Source organism: Euleptes europaea, chromosome 1 (genome assembly GCF_029931775.1).
Source record: "Euleptes europaea isolate rEulEur1 chromosome 1, rEulEur1.hap1, whole genome shotgun sequence".
Lineage (NCBI taxonomy): Eukaryota > Metazoa > Chordata > Lepidosauria > Squamata > Sphaerodactylidae > Euleptes > Euleptes europaea.
Genome location: NC_079312.1, coordinates 105489790 through 105505201, shown reverse-complemented (window position 1 = coordinate 105505201; position 15412 = coordinate 105489790). Strand labels below are relative to the sequence as shown.

Genomic DNA, 15412 nt, shown 5'->3' with positions numbered 1-15412 from the left:
CACCTGCAAATACTGTGACTTTCCAGGCATCAATCTTTGGCAAAATCTCCTTTCTCCACTGCTGACTGTGCCCCCTCTTTCCTGTTGGAAAGCACACCTTTGCTTTTGGGTGCCCATGTCAAACCAGTACAACCGAGCACTGTAGAAATCCAGCAAACATTGATCTGGCAATAAGTTCCTGGACCACGATAATGTTTTGACAGTCCTGCAGGTTGAAGCATGTTACGGGCCCTTAGTCAAAAGCAGGATTCTTGGGATTCTGGGTCATTGTGGATTGGAAGCTTGTCATGTTCCTGGTGATGTCCGTTGTGCAAGACTGTGTACCTAGAGAAAGGGGGGAAACTGAATTAGAACCAAGGAAATAAATGTCTTGGAGGATCGTTTCTGAAATGCCCAAAGTAGCTTCTCGGGATCCATGCGCTCAACAGTCATAAATCAAGATGCATAAATAATTATTTGGAGGGGGCAGGCAGATGAATTATCATTTAATCCAAATCCACAATTATTTCTATTTTACTATTACTATTTTAATAACCCAGTAGTTATTAGGACCAAAGCAACTAACAATAGGATGTTAAAAGGTTTCATTATCAGATACAACCATGGTGTTGTTGTTGTTTTTTGCAAATATGTTGTAGAATGGATTTTCCTTGGAAATAATCATGATTTACCCTGCTTACAAACAAGACAGCATGGTTTAGGCCCTTGCATATTTAAGGCTTTTCTGCAAAAACTGTGCAACCTGATTAGAATTAGACAGGTACCAATGCTACCAGAGACCTAGCAATACTTCCTGTTTAGCCTTTATGGACACTCTTTATGTGATCAAACTGTATATAAAGCTGAAGTAAAGTCTGAAATGATGCTGCCTCAATAGTCTTACATGTCTACATTTTCTGAAGGTGCAAAGATATGAAGACAGATTTTGATTACACCTGTCTATTGTGTTTTTGATAACATCACTCATGGCTAATTGTTCTGTACAATACTTGTCTCCCAAAGTCCTTTGTCCTTGTAATTGATTTAGGAGGAGGAAGAGAGGAGGAAGAGGAAGAAGAAGAGTTGGTTTTTATATGCTGATTTTCTCTGCCCTTTTAAGAAGAATCAAACTAGATTACAATCTCCTTCCCTTCCTCTCCCCACAACAGACACCTTGTGAGGTAGATGGGGCTGAGAGAGTTCAAAGAGAACTGTGACTAGCCCAAGGTCACTCAGCTGGCTTCATGTGGAGAGCAAATAATCCTCTACTGTAACGAATCAGGGTTACAGTTAACAGCTGCTTGGGAACCTAGACTCTACTATTTTAAAATATGTTTTTGCCTTGGGATAAACCTTCTACCATCTGTTCAGCTCTATAATTACAAATGCAAACAACATAATTTACAATTGCATCATAAAAACACAAAGCAGAAAGATTAAGATGACTGTATGTCAGTTATTGCAAGCAGTGAAGCATCTGCTTGGTTTTCCTCTCGTTTTAGGCACAGGTGGGGAGCTGTCCTTTCTAGAACAACCGCTGTTTTATGGCCAATAGTAACTGTATGGCCTGCCAAGAGTTCACTGTGGTAGGTGTATATAGTAGCTGTACAGAAATGAAAGCAGCTGACATGACTCAAAGGTACCTACCAGCTGGTCTGCAAGAAAAAATAATCTAAAAGAATAATATCTTTCATCAGAACCTACTAAAACCTTACATGGCAGTGAACAAATTTTTCAGTTCCCCAGAACTTTTCTTCAGGCTAAATGGTCAGTAACAAAGATCAAAAAGAGGGAAGTAACAAAGAAAGATCAAATGGGGAAGGGAGAAATAAAATGTTTTGACGCATTGAGGAAAAGTTTCACTGCAGTTTATAACATGATAGAATATGTGTTATTTTAATTTAAAGACATGCAAAGAGAGTTCCAGCTGCACCAAGGGTACTGGGAAAGAGACACACTGGAAACTATTTTCATTTGAAAATGTATAAGCTGGTAGTCATTCATATCTGTCTCCAGTGCTAACTGGAATACATAGGTTCCTTGTTATGCAGGAGTCAAGAATAATGTGGTAGTCTTTATACTGGCAAAGCTGGATATTAATTTTAGATGTTTTACTAAAGCCAAAGTGCCAAAGCAGAACTACAGCTGAACATCAAGAAGACAAAAGTAATGACTACATGAGAATTACACAACTTTAAGGTTGACAATGAGGAAACTAAAATCATTGAAGACTTTCAATTCCTTGGCTCCATCATCAACCCAAGGGAGACTGCCGCCAAGAAATCAGAAGGAGATTGAAGACTGGGAAGGGCGTTGTCCCTGTACAATGCCGACAGTTCCAGGTGGCACCGGAAGTGACATCATCACACCCCAATGAATATTGCCACCCCTCCCATTTTGCCAGCCTGCTTCCACCCACCAACCAGTTGAGTATCAGCGGGCATCAGAAAAATTACCAGAACTTTGACCACCATTATTGAGCACCTCTTAAACCTAGCTATGGAGCCAACAAGGGTTACTATCCAGCTTTAGTGTGTATGTTAAGTGCCATCAAGTAACTTCCAACTCATGGTGACCCTATGAATCAGTGTCCTCCAAAATGTCCTATCTTTGACCGCCTTGCTCAGATCTTGCAAATTGAGGGCTGTGGCTTCCTTTATTGAGTCAATCCATCTCTTGTTGGGACAACACTCTAGAGAGTTTCTGGGTGAGTGCTAGAGCGTTGCCCCGGTGCTTCCAGGTCATGCAGGAAGTGATGTCATAGTCAAACAGAACAAGGGTTACACAGTAACAAATGATAAGAACAAAGTGGCAACAGCCAACTGTGTAATGGGCGCAATTGCCGAACAACAGAGGATAAAAATTGTTATTGTGTCTTTAGCAACATAAACACATCAAATGTACATGACTCAAATCTTCAAGAAGAGTTGCATAAATAACAGGTCTCCCACAAATGTGAAACCTGCACAAACATACGAATTGTTATAATGTTTCAAACTGCAGTCAGAAGACACAATGTTATAATAAACATGGGAATTCCTAAAGCTGAATGGGAAAGACAATGGTGATGTCATTGCATAGTGACAAAGATTGCTGCTCTCCCTGCAGTAAGCACCTGCCTCCCCCCAGCAACTCTATCCATACCTACAATAGTCATTGAACAAGGGATACGGATTTGTATCACACAGAAAATGTTGCCCCCTGTTAAGCATACCTTGGGTGACAAACCTAGGCTTTCTGCATGCCTTATTTACAAATTTATATCACACTTCTCCTCCTCTCTGAGGCCAACTCTGAAATGTAAGGTATAACTGGAACTTTTAAGGATACTCAGCAGATACACAAATGGATGCAGAATCCAGCCAGACAGCCCAATTTGTACCCGTATGGCACAGATGTTCTCTACCAGGATTAGCTTGTGCTGTTCACATTTTATGCAGTGTCATGTCTTAAATGTACCCTGTCCAGATTGGCCCCCTTAAAAAATGAACACAATTATAAAAGACTTCCGGTGCTGACGCTGGGCTGATTGCTACGTCCTCCCAGGGGCTCCTGGGGAGAATCCAAGTTTGCGTGTAATTTGGGGTGTTTTACCGCACCCCAATCCAGCCCTTGCAAGTGGGCTGAGAAGCAGGAATTCCCTGCAGCCATATATGCGGTTTGATCTCCTGAATACTCCGAGGAAGCTTAATTAAGTCCCCCGGAGTTTCAGACGTTTGATCCCGTGGGCACGAAGGGATTGAAATCGCCAGCGCGCAACTTCGGCTTTAGAATCTACCCTCCAGCACCTTATAAACATCATAAGGACTAAATCAAGATTAAAACCTCACCTCCAGACGCCCAAGTGAGTAGATAAGAATCCTTCGCTTTTCACTGGCGTTATCGAATAACAGGGGGTTGAAGAAAACATTCCTGGTAACCGTTTCCCTCCCTTAATTGAACTGGATGATTTTGCTGCATGAGATCCATCAGACAAAGCAGCAGGAGCCTTATCAAACTGATCAACTTAAATTAAAACAACGAGCTTGAATGATTGATGTAAGATCTGCCAATCCGACACGTTCTTAAAGGAAGGGGAGGGAGAAACCTTTGAGAATTTGCTTGGGGTAAAAAAGGTCCTCCAGCCACGTTTTACAACAAAGAGGATTTCTTGACCGGAAGACTCTGTGCTTCACTCAATATCCCTCTCTATTGTTCTACAAGCAAATCAACAGGAAGAAGGTCGTAGGACCGGAAATTCGTCTTACTCGTGTTACACCAAAACCATTCCTGAAGGTAACAACCATAGAGAAGAGACGATAGAAGGTCCGCGATGAGGCAACTCCTGGAATACTTCCTGGTTCTGCCGATCTAGAGCGTCTGGTAAAACTCGTTGGTATTTTCAACTTTAAAAAGTTATTTTAAGCTTAAATACTCACTTCTTCAACCCGAAAAAGATATTAAGCTGGTCAATGAAATATTCTCTATCAACTACATGTAATGGACTCCTGCTAGATGACCATCAATTTTTTAACTAAGTTACATATGTAAATGTCTGGAACCTCTCCCTGATCTGGCTAAATTCATAGCCCTGCCCTTATGAAATTAAAGGAAACTTTACAGAATTTTACCATGGAAAAAAAAGTACAGGACATGCTTGCTAAACATTCTGAGGCGACAATTAAACAAGTAAAACAGATATCAACACAGATGGCTCAACTGATTTCAATGATGATGACTCTTGACCAATCATCACAGGTATGTAATCAGAAGTTGGATCTGGTTACAGAAGATATAAAAGTCATGAAAATTCAAATGATGGCCACAAATACAGACATACAAGTAATGGATTCTTCTGTCCAAAAAGTCATGGAAGAATACAAGGATACAAAGAAGAAGACAGAAGTCCAAGAAGGTAACCAGCTGGTGACAAAGAGATCAGACATACAAGAAATGGACTTTTCATCTAAAAAAGTCATGGAAGGACGTGTGGATATAAGGAAGAAGAGAGCAGGTCAAGGAACACAGATTGAAGCCTTGATGGAAATGAAGCCCAGAAAGAATTATTTTTGGACACGCACCCTGTCTGAGGAAATGAGAGAGCATAAAGAAATCCTGTTCCCATACCTGACTGACTTATTTCAGTTGCAGAAGGAAGTATTAGACCATGGTTAAAGGACTGATTTAAATATGATTGCTGGATTGGAAGGCTTTGACAGTGTGGATGGGTGGCATGGCTATTAACGATGTAGTGGAATTAAGATTTAGACATCATTTTGGGATTATGTAAACAAGTCCTCCTTATATAGACTATCAATTGATATAAAAGTATACTGGAATATGTGATTATTACTTTAAGGAAAATGTTGGAATGTACTAAGGATATTGGTTTTTTCTCCGAGGAAGCTTAATTAAGTGGACTTGTGATATGGATCTGGGATATGATTTACACTGAAATAAGATCGATTAAACAGGAAATATCCCTAAAATATTGGAGAGGATGTTGTTTAATATGATTAAATTTATGTTATACTGGCTGCAATCTTATGCAGCCAAATGGAAAGGGACAAAGGTTTCAGAATAAAGGGATTAAATCATTTAAATGTTAGAACTGGTGGAGTTGGAGAAACTAGGGAAAAGGGGAGAATTGAAGGAATCATTGTGATAATGTATAAGATCTGGGAAAAATGGAAGGTTACTTTTTACTCTGATCCAGAATGTAAAATTTTATATAACATGAAACTTTAGAATGAGATTAATACTAGGATCAGAATATGTTAACGAAGGATAATAACACTTCATTAAGAGGTAGATGGAGGTGATGGGGAAGTCGATTTATTTTTTATGTTTAATGGTAATCAAGACAACAATTAATGTAATTGTGATTGTGATATTATTTTTACATTGTTGTTAAAATTATGAAGAATTTATAGTTTTAAAAAACCAATAAAAATTTATATTAAAAAAAATGAACACAATTATAAAAGATGTACACAACTTATCACCATGTTCCTTTTTATGCAAGCATGCTCTTATTTGATAAGAAATCTACTAACGGGGAGGAAAGAAGAAGAGTTGGTTTTAATACGCCGACTTTCTCTACCACTTAAGGGAGACTCAAACCAGGTTACAATCACCTTCCCTTCCCCTCCCCACAACAGACACCCTGTGAGGTAGGTGAGGCTGAGAGAGCTGTCACTTGCCCAAGGTCATTCAGCTGGCTTCGTGTGTAGGAGTGGGGAAACAAATCCAGTTCACCAGATTAGCCTCCGCCGCTCATGTGGAGGAGTGGGGAATCAAACCAGATCAGAGTCCACTGCTCCAAACCACTGCTCTTAACCACTACACCACGCTGGAGTAAAGGGACAGGAAAAGGTTAGTTTTCACCACCGCAGCAGTCAAACATTAAATGACACAAATGCCAGTTAACATGATATAAAATACAGTGAAAAGTGTGGTGGGAGAAACTTGCAGACAACAAAAAGAAATCACAAGATGTCACCAGTAAAGGGAGCCTATCCCAAGGAGCTGACTGGATGACTGGGTAGATTAAATTGCAAATTAAAATGTAATGAGGTAATTTGAAGACCACTGAAAAATAATTGACTACATACGCAGAGTTTGGATTTAAAGTAACTGTTGTTACCCAGAGGCTTTTGTTTAATGAATTAGTTCATGCACTACACACAATGAACACATCTGAGACATTTTTTTTCCCTTCTTTGTTGCATACTGAGGTAGCAGATGGCACTTCCAGGAATATTTATATCAGAATGTAAACATGGTGGCATTACAGAGCTCTTCATCATTCATGAGTGCTGTGCTGCCACAGTACAAAGTCCACCTACCTGGCAAATACCTGGGGCCACTGATTAAGTGAGGTCAACCGACTTTACAGTAGGCTACGATTAGGGAGATTAAAGGCCTCAAGTTTGCATCTAGTGTCACTGAAAAGTTGTTCATTTACAAATTTCCCAGTTTCACTAATCCGTTGGTGGCTCCCAGTTATCTTTATTGATAATTTTTTTAAACAACAAATTCTATAATTTACTCAAGTGCTTTTCAAATAAACCGATGAATATTCAAGTGAATGCCTACTATATTATGCAAATCAGAAGTCCAGCTACATGGATTATTTGAAAGTCAGATTGTCTGGTCCCAGAGCGGTTTTACATAACATTTCTGTGAAATGGAATCTACCTCTTAGTCACAACTCTGGCTTCCGCATTATTCTCCTGAATTCCCTGAATGAGAAACCATTTACCTGCCTCCCCAAATCATGTTGATTTTAAACATTTTTGTATTTACATTTGAAGGTTCATTTTATTCTTTGCTATTTGACAAGTATTTATTTAATTTTTCATTCTCAGATTCATTCACTACAATAATTACTTTTGGATCATTCACTTGTGGAACCAAGGATCTGTTAATCTTTTGAAAATTAAACATCAGTGTATTTTTAAACTGCTCTCAAGTGCTAAGAACATTTGCCAAAACTCCACTTTTACCACCAGTCTCAAGGTTCTTTTATCCAGAAGGTCTTAAAGGGGAGATACTTGTTTGAAGAACAAAATGCATATTTTTATTTCCTCTTCCTGTCCTGACAGAGCAAACTTCTATTAAATATATGTGTTCCTCTTCCTTTTTTTCTGCTTTCCGGACACTGTTTTAGGTTGTTAAAACGTTCCTGTTTGTTAAAGCTTTCCTGTTTCCGAATCCATCCTATTTTGGAGCATGTAATCTTGGTGGACCCTGTAGCAGAAGTCTAGAGAATTTCCAGAGTTATATAACAAACATAATTTAGTCAAATGGGTACAGAAGTCATGTGTTAGAAGACAGAAGGATTAGAAAACAATTTTTGGCAACACCTAAATGCTATGTATGAGCCAGTTTCTCAAAAGCACACAGGTAAAAATTTGGAGTTCCTACAGCTATCAGCAAAATTATTTTATGTCTTGTACAGCTGGGGCAGAACACGGAGGCATATGCAGATGCATGTTAGAGTGAAAGTAATATTGTATAGACAACTGGATAGGTATGATTTGATCACAGTGATCACATTCATGTTGGATTACACTAATGCATTTTACATGTGACTGCCATTGAAAACTGTTCAAAAAGTTCAATTGGTCCAAAAGGCCGCAGCCAGGTTATCGTCAGGAGCTGGATACAGGGATCGTATCACCCTGTGCTGAAAGATCTACTTGGCTGCCCCTCTGTTTCCAGGCTCAATTCAAAGTACTGGTTCTTACCTTTATGGCCCTTAATGACTTGGGACTGCCTGATGGATTGCTTCCACCCACATTGTTCTGTCTTGGCAATATGGTTGGCAATAATTAAGGTTTACTGTGATATCCAAACTGGCATAACCATAGTGACCGACAATCACAGTTTGGTCTCAATCCAGAGGTTGAAACCATGGTTAGATCCTGATTTCATGCTCTGCTTAGACGGCAAATTAGAGCCAGCAGTTACTAAGACTATGCCAGTTCAGTTGTCATGGTAAACTAGCAGAAAGCTAGCTTTTGCTAATCAGGAAAGGAGGGTAAATTAATGTGAAATGACAGAGGGAAGGTAAAGAAGGGAATTTAGAAAGCACTACTGATCACCAAGCCATGGTTTGGTGGTCAAGCTTACAGACATCTGAAGCGGGACCATACTCTTGAACTGCAAATCTGATTGGCTGCTTCTCTCAGAACATTCCTACTTCTATTACTCCAGCTGGAACGTGGCCACTACAATGGAAAAGATACTTCTTTGTGCAGGAAGTGAACAAATGACAACATGTTTATTTGTAGCTGAATATTAACTTCATTAGAAGGTAATAAGGTGGAGATTTTTTTGGGGCGGAGCCTAAGGAGGGCGGGGTTTGGGGAGGGGAGGGACTTCAATGCCAATTGCCAAAGCAGCCATTTTCTCCAGGTGAACTAATGTCTATCAGCTTGAGATCAGTTGTAATAGCAGGAGATCTCCAGCTATTACCTGGAGGTTGGCAACCCTACTTGTGACAGAAATCCTGGGATTTTATCCACAGTGCAGACGAGCAGCGTGAAACAACTCTCCTTTATTTTTGTCAGAACCCCCGCAAGCAAATGGGGAGAAGGGGCTGCATAAAATCCTAAAATCCAGAGTACCTCTATTTATCCCTTGATATTTGTACATCACCCCCTGGGTGTCTGAATGACATCTAAGAAACACCGAGACTGTGGATATCTCAGCATTTTTAAAGCTAAATTTCAGTCTTGAGATATCCCTGTTAAGGACAGGGCCAAGCAAGGAGGGGAGATCTCTCAGAGGATGCTGTCAGAAGTGATGCTTAAAAAGACCTGGACATTTTTGCATAGCCTTTTATAGGTTGTAGATTTGTCATCAACTAATTCAGTAATTTAGCCTGCATGTCAGTCGTATAGAACTCAGTTCAGAACTTACCCTGTGATTTCTCACATTATTTTATAAGTGGAAATAGCAGTGGAATTATAGCTGTCACTCCAACATTTAACAATGGGAAGACTTCTTTCAAACAGTCACTCTGTTTTGGAAGAGAGGCAATCCTCCCATCACCATCTTTGTGAAGAAAAATATACAAACACCAAATATACAATAGCTATAAAAACCATGTCACATGATGGCTCAAAATTGCTACAGCATTACAAAACACAATAGGCACCAGACTATGCTTCTGTCTAGGGTTGCCAACCTCCAGGTACTAGCTGGAGATCACCTGCTATTACAACTGATCTTCAGCTCATAGAAATCAGTTCACCTGGAGAAAATGGCCGCTTTGGCAATTGGACTCTATAGCACTGAAGTCCCTCCCCTCCCTAAACCCTTCCCTCCCCAGGCCCCACCCCAAAAACCTCCCACCGGTGGTGGAGAGGGACCTGGTAACCCTACTTCTGTCTCTTCCAGGTACTTTGCCTCATCAAAGATAGGCCAAAATTTACTTCATTCTGTAACAATCACACTGCTAGTATTAAAGGCAACAGTTTTATGTGACTCGTTTTCATATAGCCCAACATCTCCTGTTATGTATGAATCACAGCAAAAAGCTCTCTCTGGGAAACAATAGCATAACCAAGCCCTGATGACGACATTTCCAGTTTCCACTGTTTGTTGCTCTTAGTTCACATGTATCATCTCCCTGATAAGATATAGCACATGAAATGAGTTTACAGTACTTAATGGGGCATGACCCAGCCTGCTCTTGAACTCAGTGTAGTATTATTTCTATTCGTCACAAAGGGTTGCTAGTTTGGGGTTTAGATCATTCAGTACACATCCCTCTGTTTTCAAAGTGACTTGTGTCTCTTCTTCCAAGTTTCTACCACAAGGGTCCAATAAAGTCTGATCTGATACAGCAGCAAAGCAGGCGATTGACAGGACTTTGCAGATGCTTCATGTGTCTCCACAGACAGCTCTGGCTTTTTTCCATACAGGCCAAATACAGGAGCATTTACCAGCACCGTATCTACCTAGAAATGATCAGCTTTATTATCCTAGTTACATTCCGGTAAGAAGAGAAGCAGTGTTTTTTTTTTCCCCAAGCAGATTATATATTCTGCACACACATCTCTCTCTGAACAGATTTAACAGTTTAGATCTCACCTCTTTATGTGTGGGAAGATGAGGCTATAACTGCAGAGCTGAGATATTTAGTAGCTCCAAAAAAGAAACATTCACATTTGGATGCTTAAAAAACAAAATCAAAATGCTAAACAAGGAAATCCATCTTAATATTTGTCACCTTAAGGAGGAACTTGACATTATAGATGACATGGATCTGGAACCAAAATGGTTCTTTCCACTACAGACCTTTGTAAACAGCTCGGCAGCTGGGGCGGGGGGGGGGGGGGGGAGAGAGACCTGTACTTGCTGTCAGTGTTTTATGGTCTGTTCTTCCAGGGCTTTTTCGGCCCTGGCCCCAGCCTGGTAGAACTCCCTTCCCAATGAGATCAGGGCCCTGTGGGATCTTAAACGATTCCACAGGACCTGTAAAACTGAGCTGTTCCACTAGACCTACAGTTGAGGTAGGGTTGCCAACCTCCAGGTACTAGTTGGAGATCTCCCACTATTACAACTGATCTACAGCCGATAGAGATCAGTTCACCTGGAGAAAATGGCCGTTTTGGCCATTGGACTCTACAGCATTGAAGCCCCTCCCCAAACCCCACCCTCCTCAGGCTCCCCCCCCAAAATCTCCCGCTGGTTGAAAAAAGGGACCTGGCAACCCTAGGTTGAGGACAGCTAGGTTTTTTTCCATCTAAGCTGGCCTCCCTGTCCTTTCCACCCTACTTTATTCTATTAAGAATTTCAAGTATGTGGGGGCCCTGGCTGCTTGAAAGCAGCAGTGGCTCTTTTATTTATGAGCGTCATCTGTTATTTATCTTTTGATCTTTTAGAGGAATCTGTATAGTTTTATCATTTTATTTGTGATGAGTTCATTGTATTTATGGATTGTTATGTTGTTAGGAGCCCTGAGCCCAGCTTTGGCCGGGGATTGATGGTGGGGTATTAAATAAATAACTAAATAAATTGCAGATATGGAAAGGGGAAAAAAAGGATCATGCCCTTGTGAATCCTCAGCTCATAACGCCAGTGAAAAGAAAGACAACCACCCCAGGAATAACTACTTGCAGTCTGTCCATTCAGAACAGGGGGATGGGAAAAACCATGCTGAAATTTTTGTGGTGGAGTTGTTAGCTTTGTTTGTTGAAATACAGACTCTTTGTCTCAGCCAAGTTACACTGATTGTTCCTGGATTTGTTACTAAGGGTAATATCCCCAAGGGAAAGTCAGTCTCAGTAACTTATGTTTTTGATAGATTTCAATCAATGGTGAGAATTCCTCTGTTAATCAGACAAACTGGGCCAGTATGGTTATTAATATCACCACCTTGCGCAGTGGTACTCAACAGGCTGAATCAAAACGTCAGCTCCTGCAAGCTGAAGAGCGCTTCGCACAAGAGAAGGGGGCGATTTCTGCCAATTCACCCTTCCCACTACCGACCTCCATTATTCTTCCAGAGCGGCTTTTCACCTGTTACCCATTGCATGAATTTAGTAGGTCCTTACAGCATATTATCCACTATGGGAGGGGGGGATCTGGTATTTAAACAGCCCAACAGAAAGCAATTTCTTTTGGGAAATTAATCTGACAAATGACTCTGTTAGGCATTTACTCCACAAATGTCAACAGCAGCAGCTAAAAGTGAACAATTTTTGCCAAAAGACCAGGGAAAGAGGAAAAAATTATTTATGGAGAACTCCTGATAGGAGGGAACGTTAAAGCCAATGCCATTCAAAGGAGTAAAGCCAGGACTTTATTGTAAAATGGGAAACTGAGGATGTTCAGCTGGCTTAGTTCAAAATCCATGCACTTCCCTCTCTCCTTGACATCACTTTTGCATTTCTTCATTAACATAGTTTGACATTACATTATGCCCTGTAATTTGATTTGGACTTTGTGCCACAGTTCAGTACAGTATTATCGTTATTATTTAGCTGGAAGGCTGCAGCCAAATAACTGTCTAAGCCAAACCCAGCACACCACCACACTGCCTCTTGCGCTTCACTTATGATTGCCTGGTCACAATGCAATCATCATATATGCCACAGTTGGCAGCATTCTCTCTGCTACATGACTCTTAAAGGCACAGGAAGCCTCTCAGTGTCTAGTCGGGGCAATTGTATGCCTTTTTTGCCTTCTGACCCATTAGCCTCCAAGTCGTTCTATGACCCATGCCTTTCTTCCAGGTTCCTCTGTCTCCTTTGTTCCCTTTCTTCTCTGACCATTTCCACACAGGATGTTTGTCCCAGGTACCGTTATGTTGGGAAGTGGGAGGGGGGGAGAGGTCCGGGCTTCCCAACAACACAGTGGTGCATTTGTGTTCTGGGGTTTCCATGATCTGTCACAAAATGGCTTTGCTGGGAAAGACTGCAGCAAAGCCTGGATGGCAGCCACGTGAGTGGGAAAGTTTGGAATCTCCCAGTCCCACCCACACAATAGACATTTTCCTCACAGTGGCCATTTCCTTTCCCTGTCATTGGTGGCTTTTTTGTTTCTTTCTTTCTTTGTTTAATTGGAAATTGAACAGCGTTATATCAACGTAAAAACAGTGTTGCTTACCTGTAACTGTTGTTCATCTAGTGGTCTTCTGTGCAGGCACACACGGGTCCTGCGCATGCGCAGGCCAGCTGTGGAGAACTTATGCTGGAAAGCTCTAGAATGTTCGGGCAGTTCGTGCCCCCTCCCCGTCCGAGGCTCTTTGCGCCCAAGCGGCCATGTGATAGGGGAGGGGCGCGCGGCCGTCCCTCCAGTTCTCCACTTCTCTGCTGCGGAATTGACCTAGAAGAAAGGAGCAACCCACAGCGGGGATGGAGGGAGGAATGTGTGCCTGCACAGAAGACCACTAGATGAACAACAGTTACAGGTAAGCAACACTGTTTGTCATTGGTGTGGCTTCTGTGCAGTCCCACATGGGAGAATAGCACGCTAATGAAACACAGGAGGTGGGAGTAAGGTTGCAACTAACAATTTGTTTATTAACTCCCTACAGAACTGTATTCAACACTGCCACACCCACGGAGGAGTCGCAGTGAACGCCCACATCCATGGAATAATGGCGAACAAAGGTAACCAGGCTGGACCAATTCGCAGCCCGATATATATCCACCAGACTAGCGGCACCCAAGAATGCTGCCGAGGCCACCACTGCCCTGGTGGAGTGCGCTTTCAGATGCAGAGAGAAGTCCTTGTCTGCCACCTGATATGCTATGGAGATGGCCTTGGTCACCCACCGGGAGATGGTCTGTGACGAGGCCTTACGGCCCTTCTTTGGCCCCAAAAAACACACAAACAGATTATCCTCTTTCCGATACTGCTTGGATCTGTGTAAATAAAATAAAAGTGCCCTCCTTACATTCAGCGTGTGCAAGCGTCTTTCCTCATCCGTTTGAGGGTTCGGAAAGAAAGTAGGCAGCACTATGTCCTGGGAAGTATGGAACGTGGAAACTACCTTGGGAAGGAAATCCACACTAGTATGGAGGACCACCCTATCAGTATACACCTTAAGAAAGGGTGGGTCATGACGAAGGGCAGACAAGTCACTGACCCTCCTGGCCGATGTAATGGCCACCAGAAATCCTACCTTGTAGCTGAGGTAGTACAACGCACAGGAGGATAGCGGCTCAAACGGCTTGGTCATTAGTTGAGACAGTACCCTGGTAAGGTTCCACTGTGGTAGAGGTGCCCTAACCGGAGGGAAAATGTTATTAAGACCTTTTAGGAAATGTTTACACAAGGGGTGGGAGAACAAAGACCGACCCCCCACTCCCTCATGTAGCGACGAAATAGCCGCTAAATAAACTTTCACCGATGAATTCGCCAGCCCCTTTTCCTTAAGGGATAAAAGATACTCGAGCACCCTAGCTAGAGGGCAGGAACTTGGATTAAGACTTTTGTCCACTGCCCACCTCTCAAATCCCTTCCACTTGCTACTATAGGAACGTCTGGTGGAGGGTTTTCTAGCAGCTACCAGTACCTCAATGACTGCACTGGGGGTGTCCCCCACTACTAGATGAGCCGCGCTGTGAGGTGGAGCGAAGCAGGGTTGTGATGCCACATGTTGCCAATCAATATCATGCCCAGGGCTACCGGGAGTTCCCAAAACCGCCCCTGGGCCAGCTTCCACAGCAGGGGAAACCATGGCCTCTTTGGCCAGAACGGGGCTATCAGGATCACCCGGGCCTTTTCTGTTGCCAGTTTGCCTACCACTCTGTGGATGAGAGGGACTGGGGGAAAGGCGTACATCAACTGCCCCGTCCACGGGATCTGAAACGCATCCCCTATCAATCATGGATCCCGTGCTGCCCTTGAACAGAAGATGGGGCACCTTGTGTTTGCCTCCGTCGCAAATAAGTCCACAGAGGGGGCACCCCAATGAGCCACTACCTGATCCAGAATGTGATCGTTTAATGACCATTTGTGTAGCCTGTCCGACTCTCTGCTGAGAGCATCGGCCACAGCATTTGATTGTCCTGCAATATGAATGGCCATAAGAGAGGGGTGGTGTTGAACCTCCCACTCCCAAATGAAAATGGCCTCTTCGCAGAGCCGTCTTCATCCTGTACCACCCTGTTTGTTTATGTAGTACTTTGCAACGACATTGTCTGTCGCGATCAGGATCCATTTTCCTTGCAGTGTCCCTGTGAAAGAAACCAGAGGGTACCTTATAGCCCTGAGCTCCAAAAGGTTAATATGCAGCTGGGCATCCTCCATGGACCACCTCCCCTTGGTTTGTAGGTGGTCACAATGCGCCCCCAACCCATCAGGGAAGCATCTGTGAACAGCTGAGCATCGTGGGATGGCACTCCAAATTGCCCTATAAGCAGGTTGCAGTCCCCTCCCCACCAATTCAGGGACCATATTACCACCCTAGGGATAGAGAGCATCTTGC

At 42.5% G+C, this 15412-nt stretch overlaps 1 protein-coding gene across 1 annotated transcript in view; it reads right to left on the bottom strand.

Moving 5' to 3' along the window:
• Positions 1–226: 226 nt before the first annotated feature.
• HTR4 (5-hydroxytryptamine receptor 4) overlaps positions 227–15412 on the bottom strand; it is a 222617-nt gene continuing 207431 nt past the window's right edge. The window contains exon 7 of the mRNA XM_056862763.1: positions 227–324. Coding sequence (XP_056718741.1) covers positions 237–324 — 88 coding nt within the window. The 3' untranslated portion in view covers positions 227–236. The remainder of the gene's footprint in view (positions 325–15412) is intronic.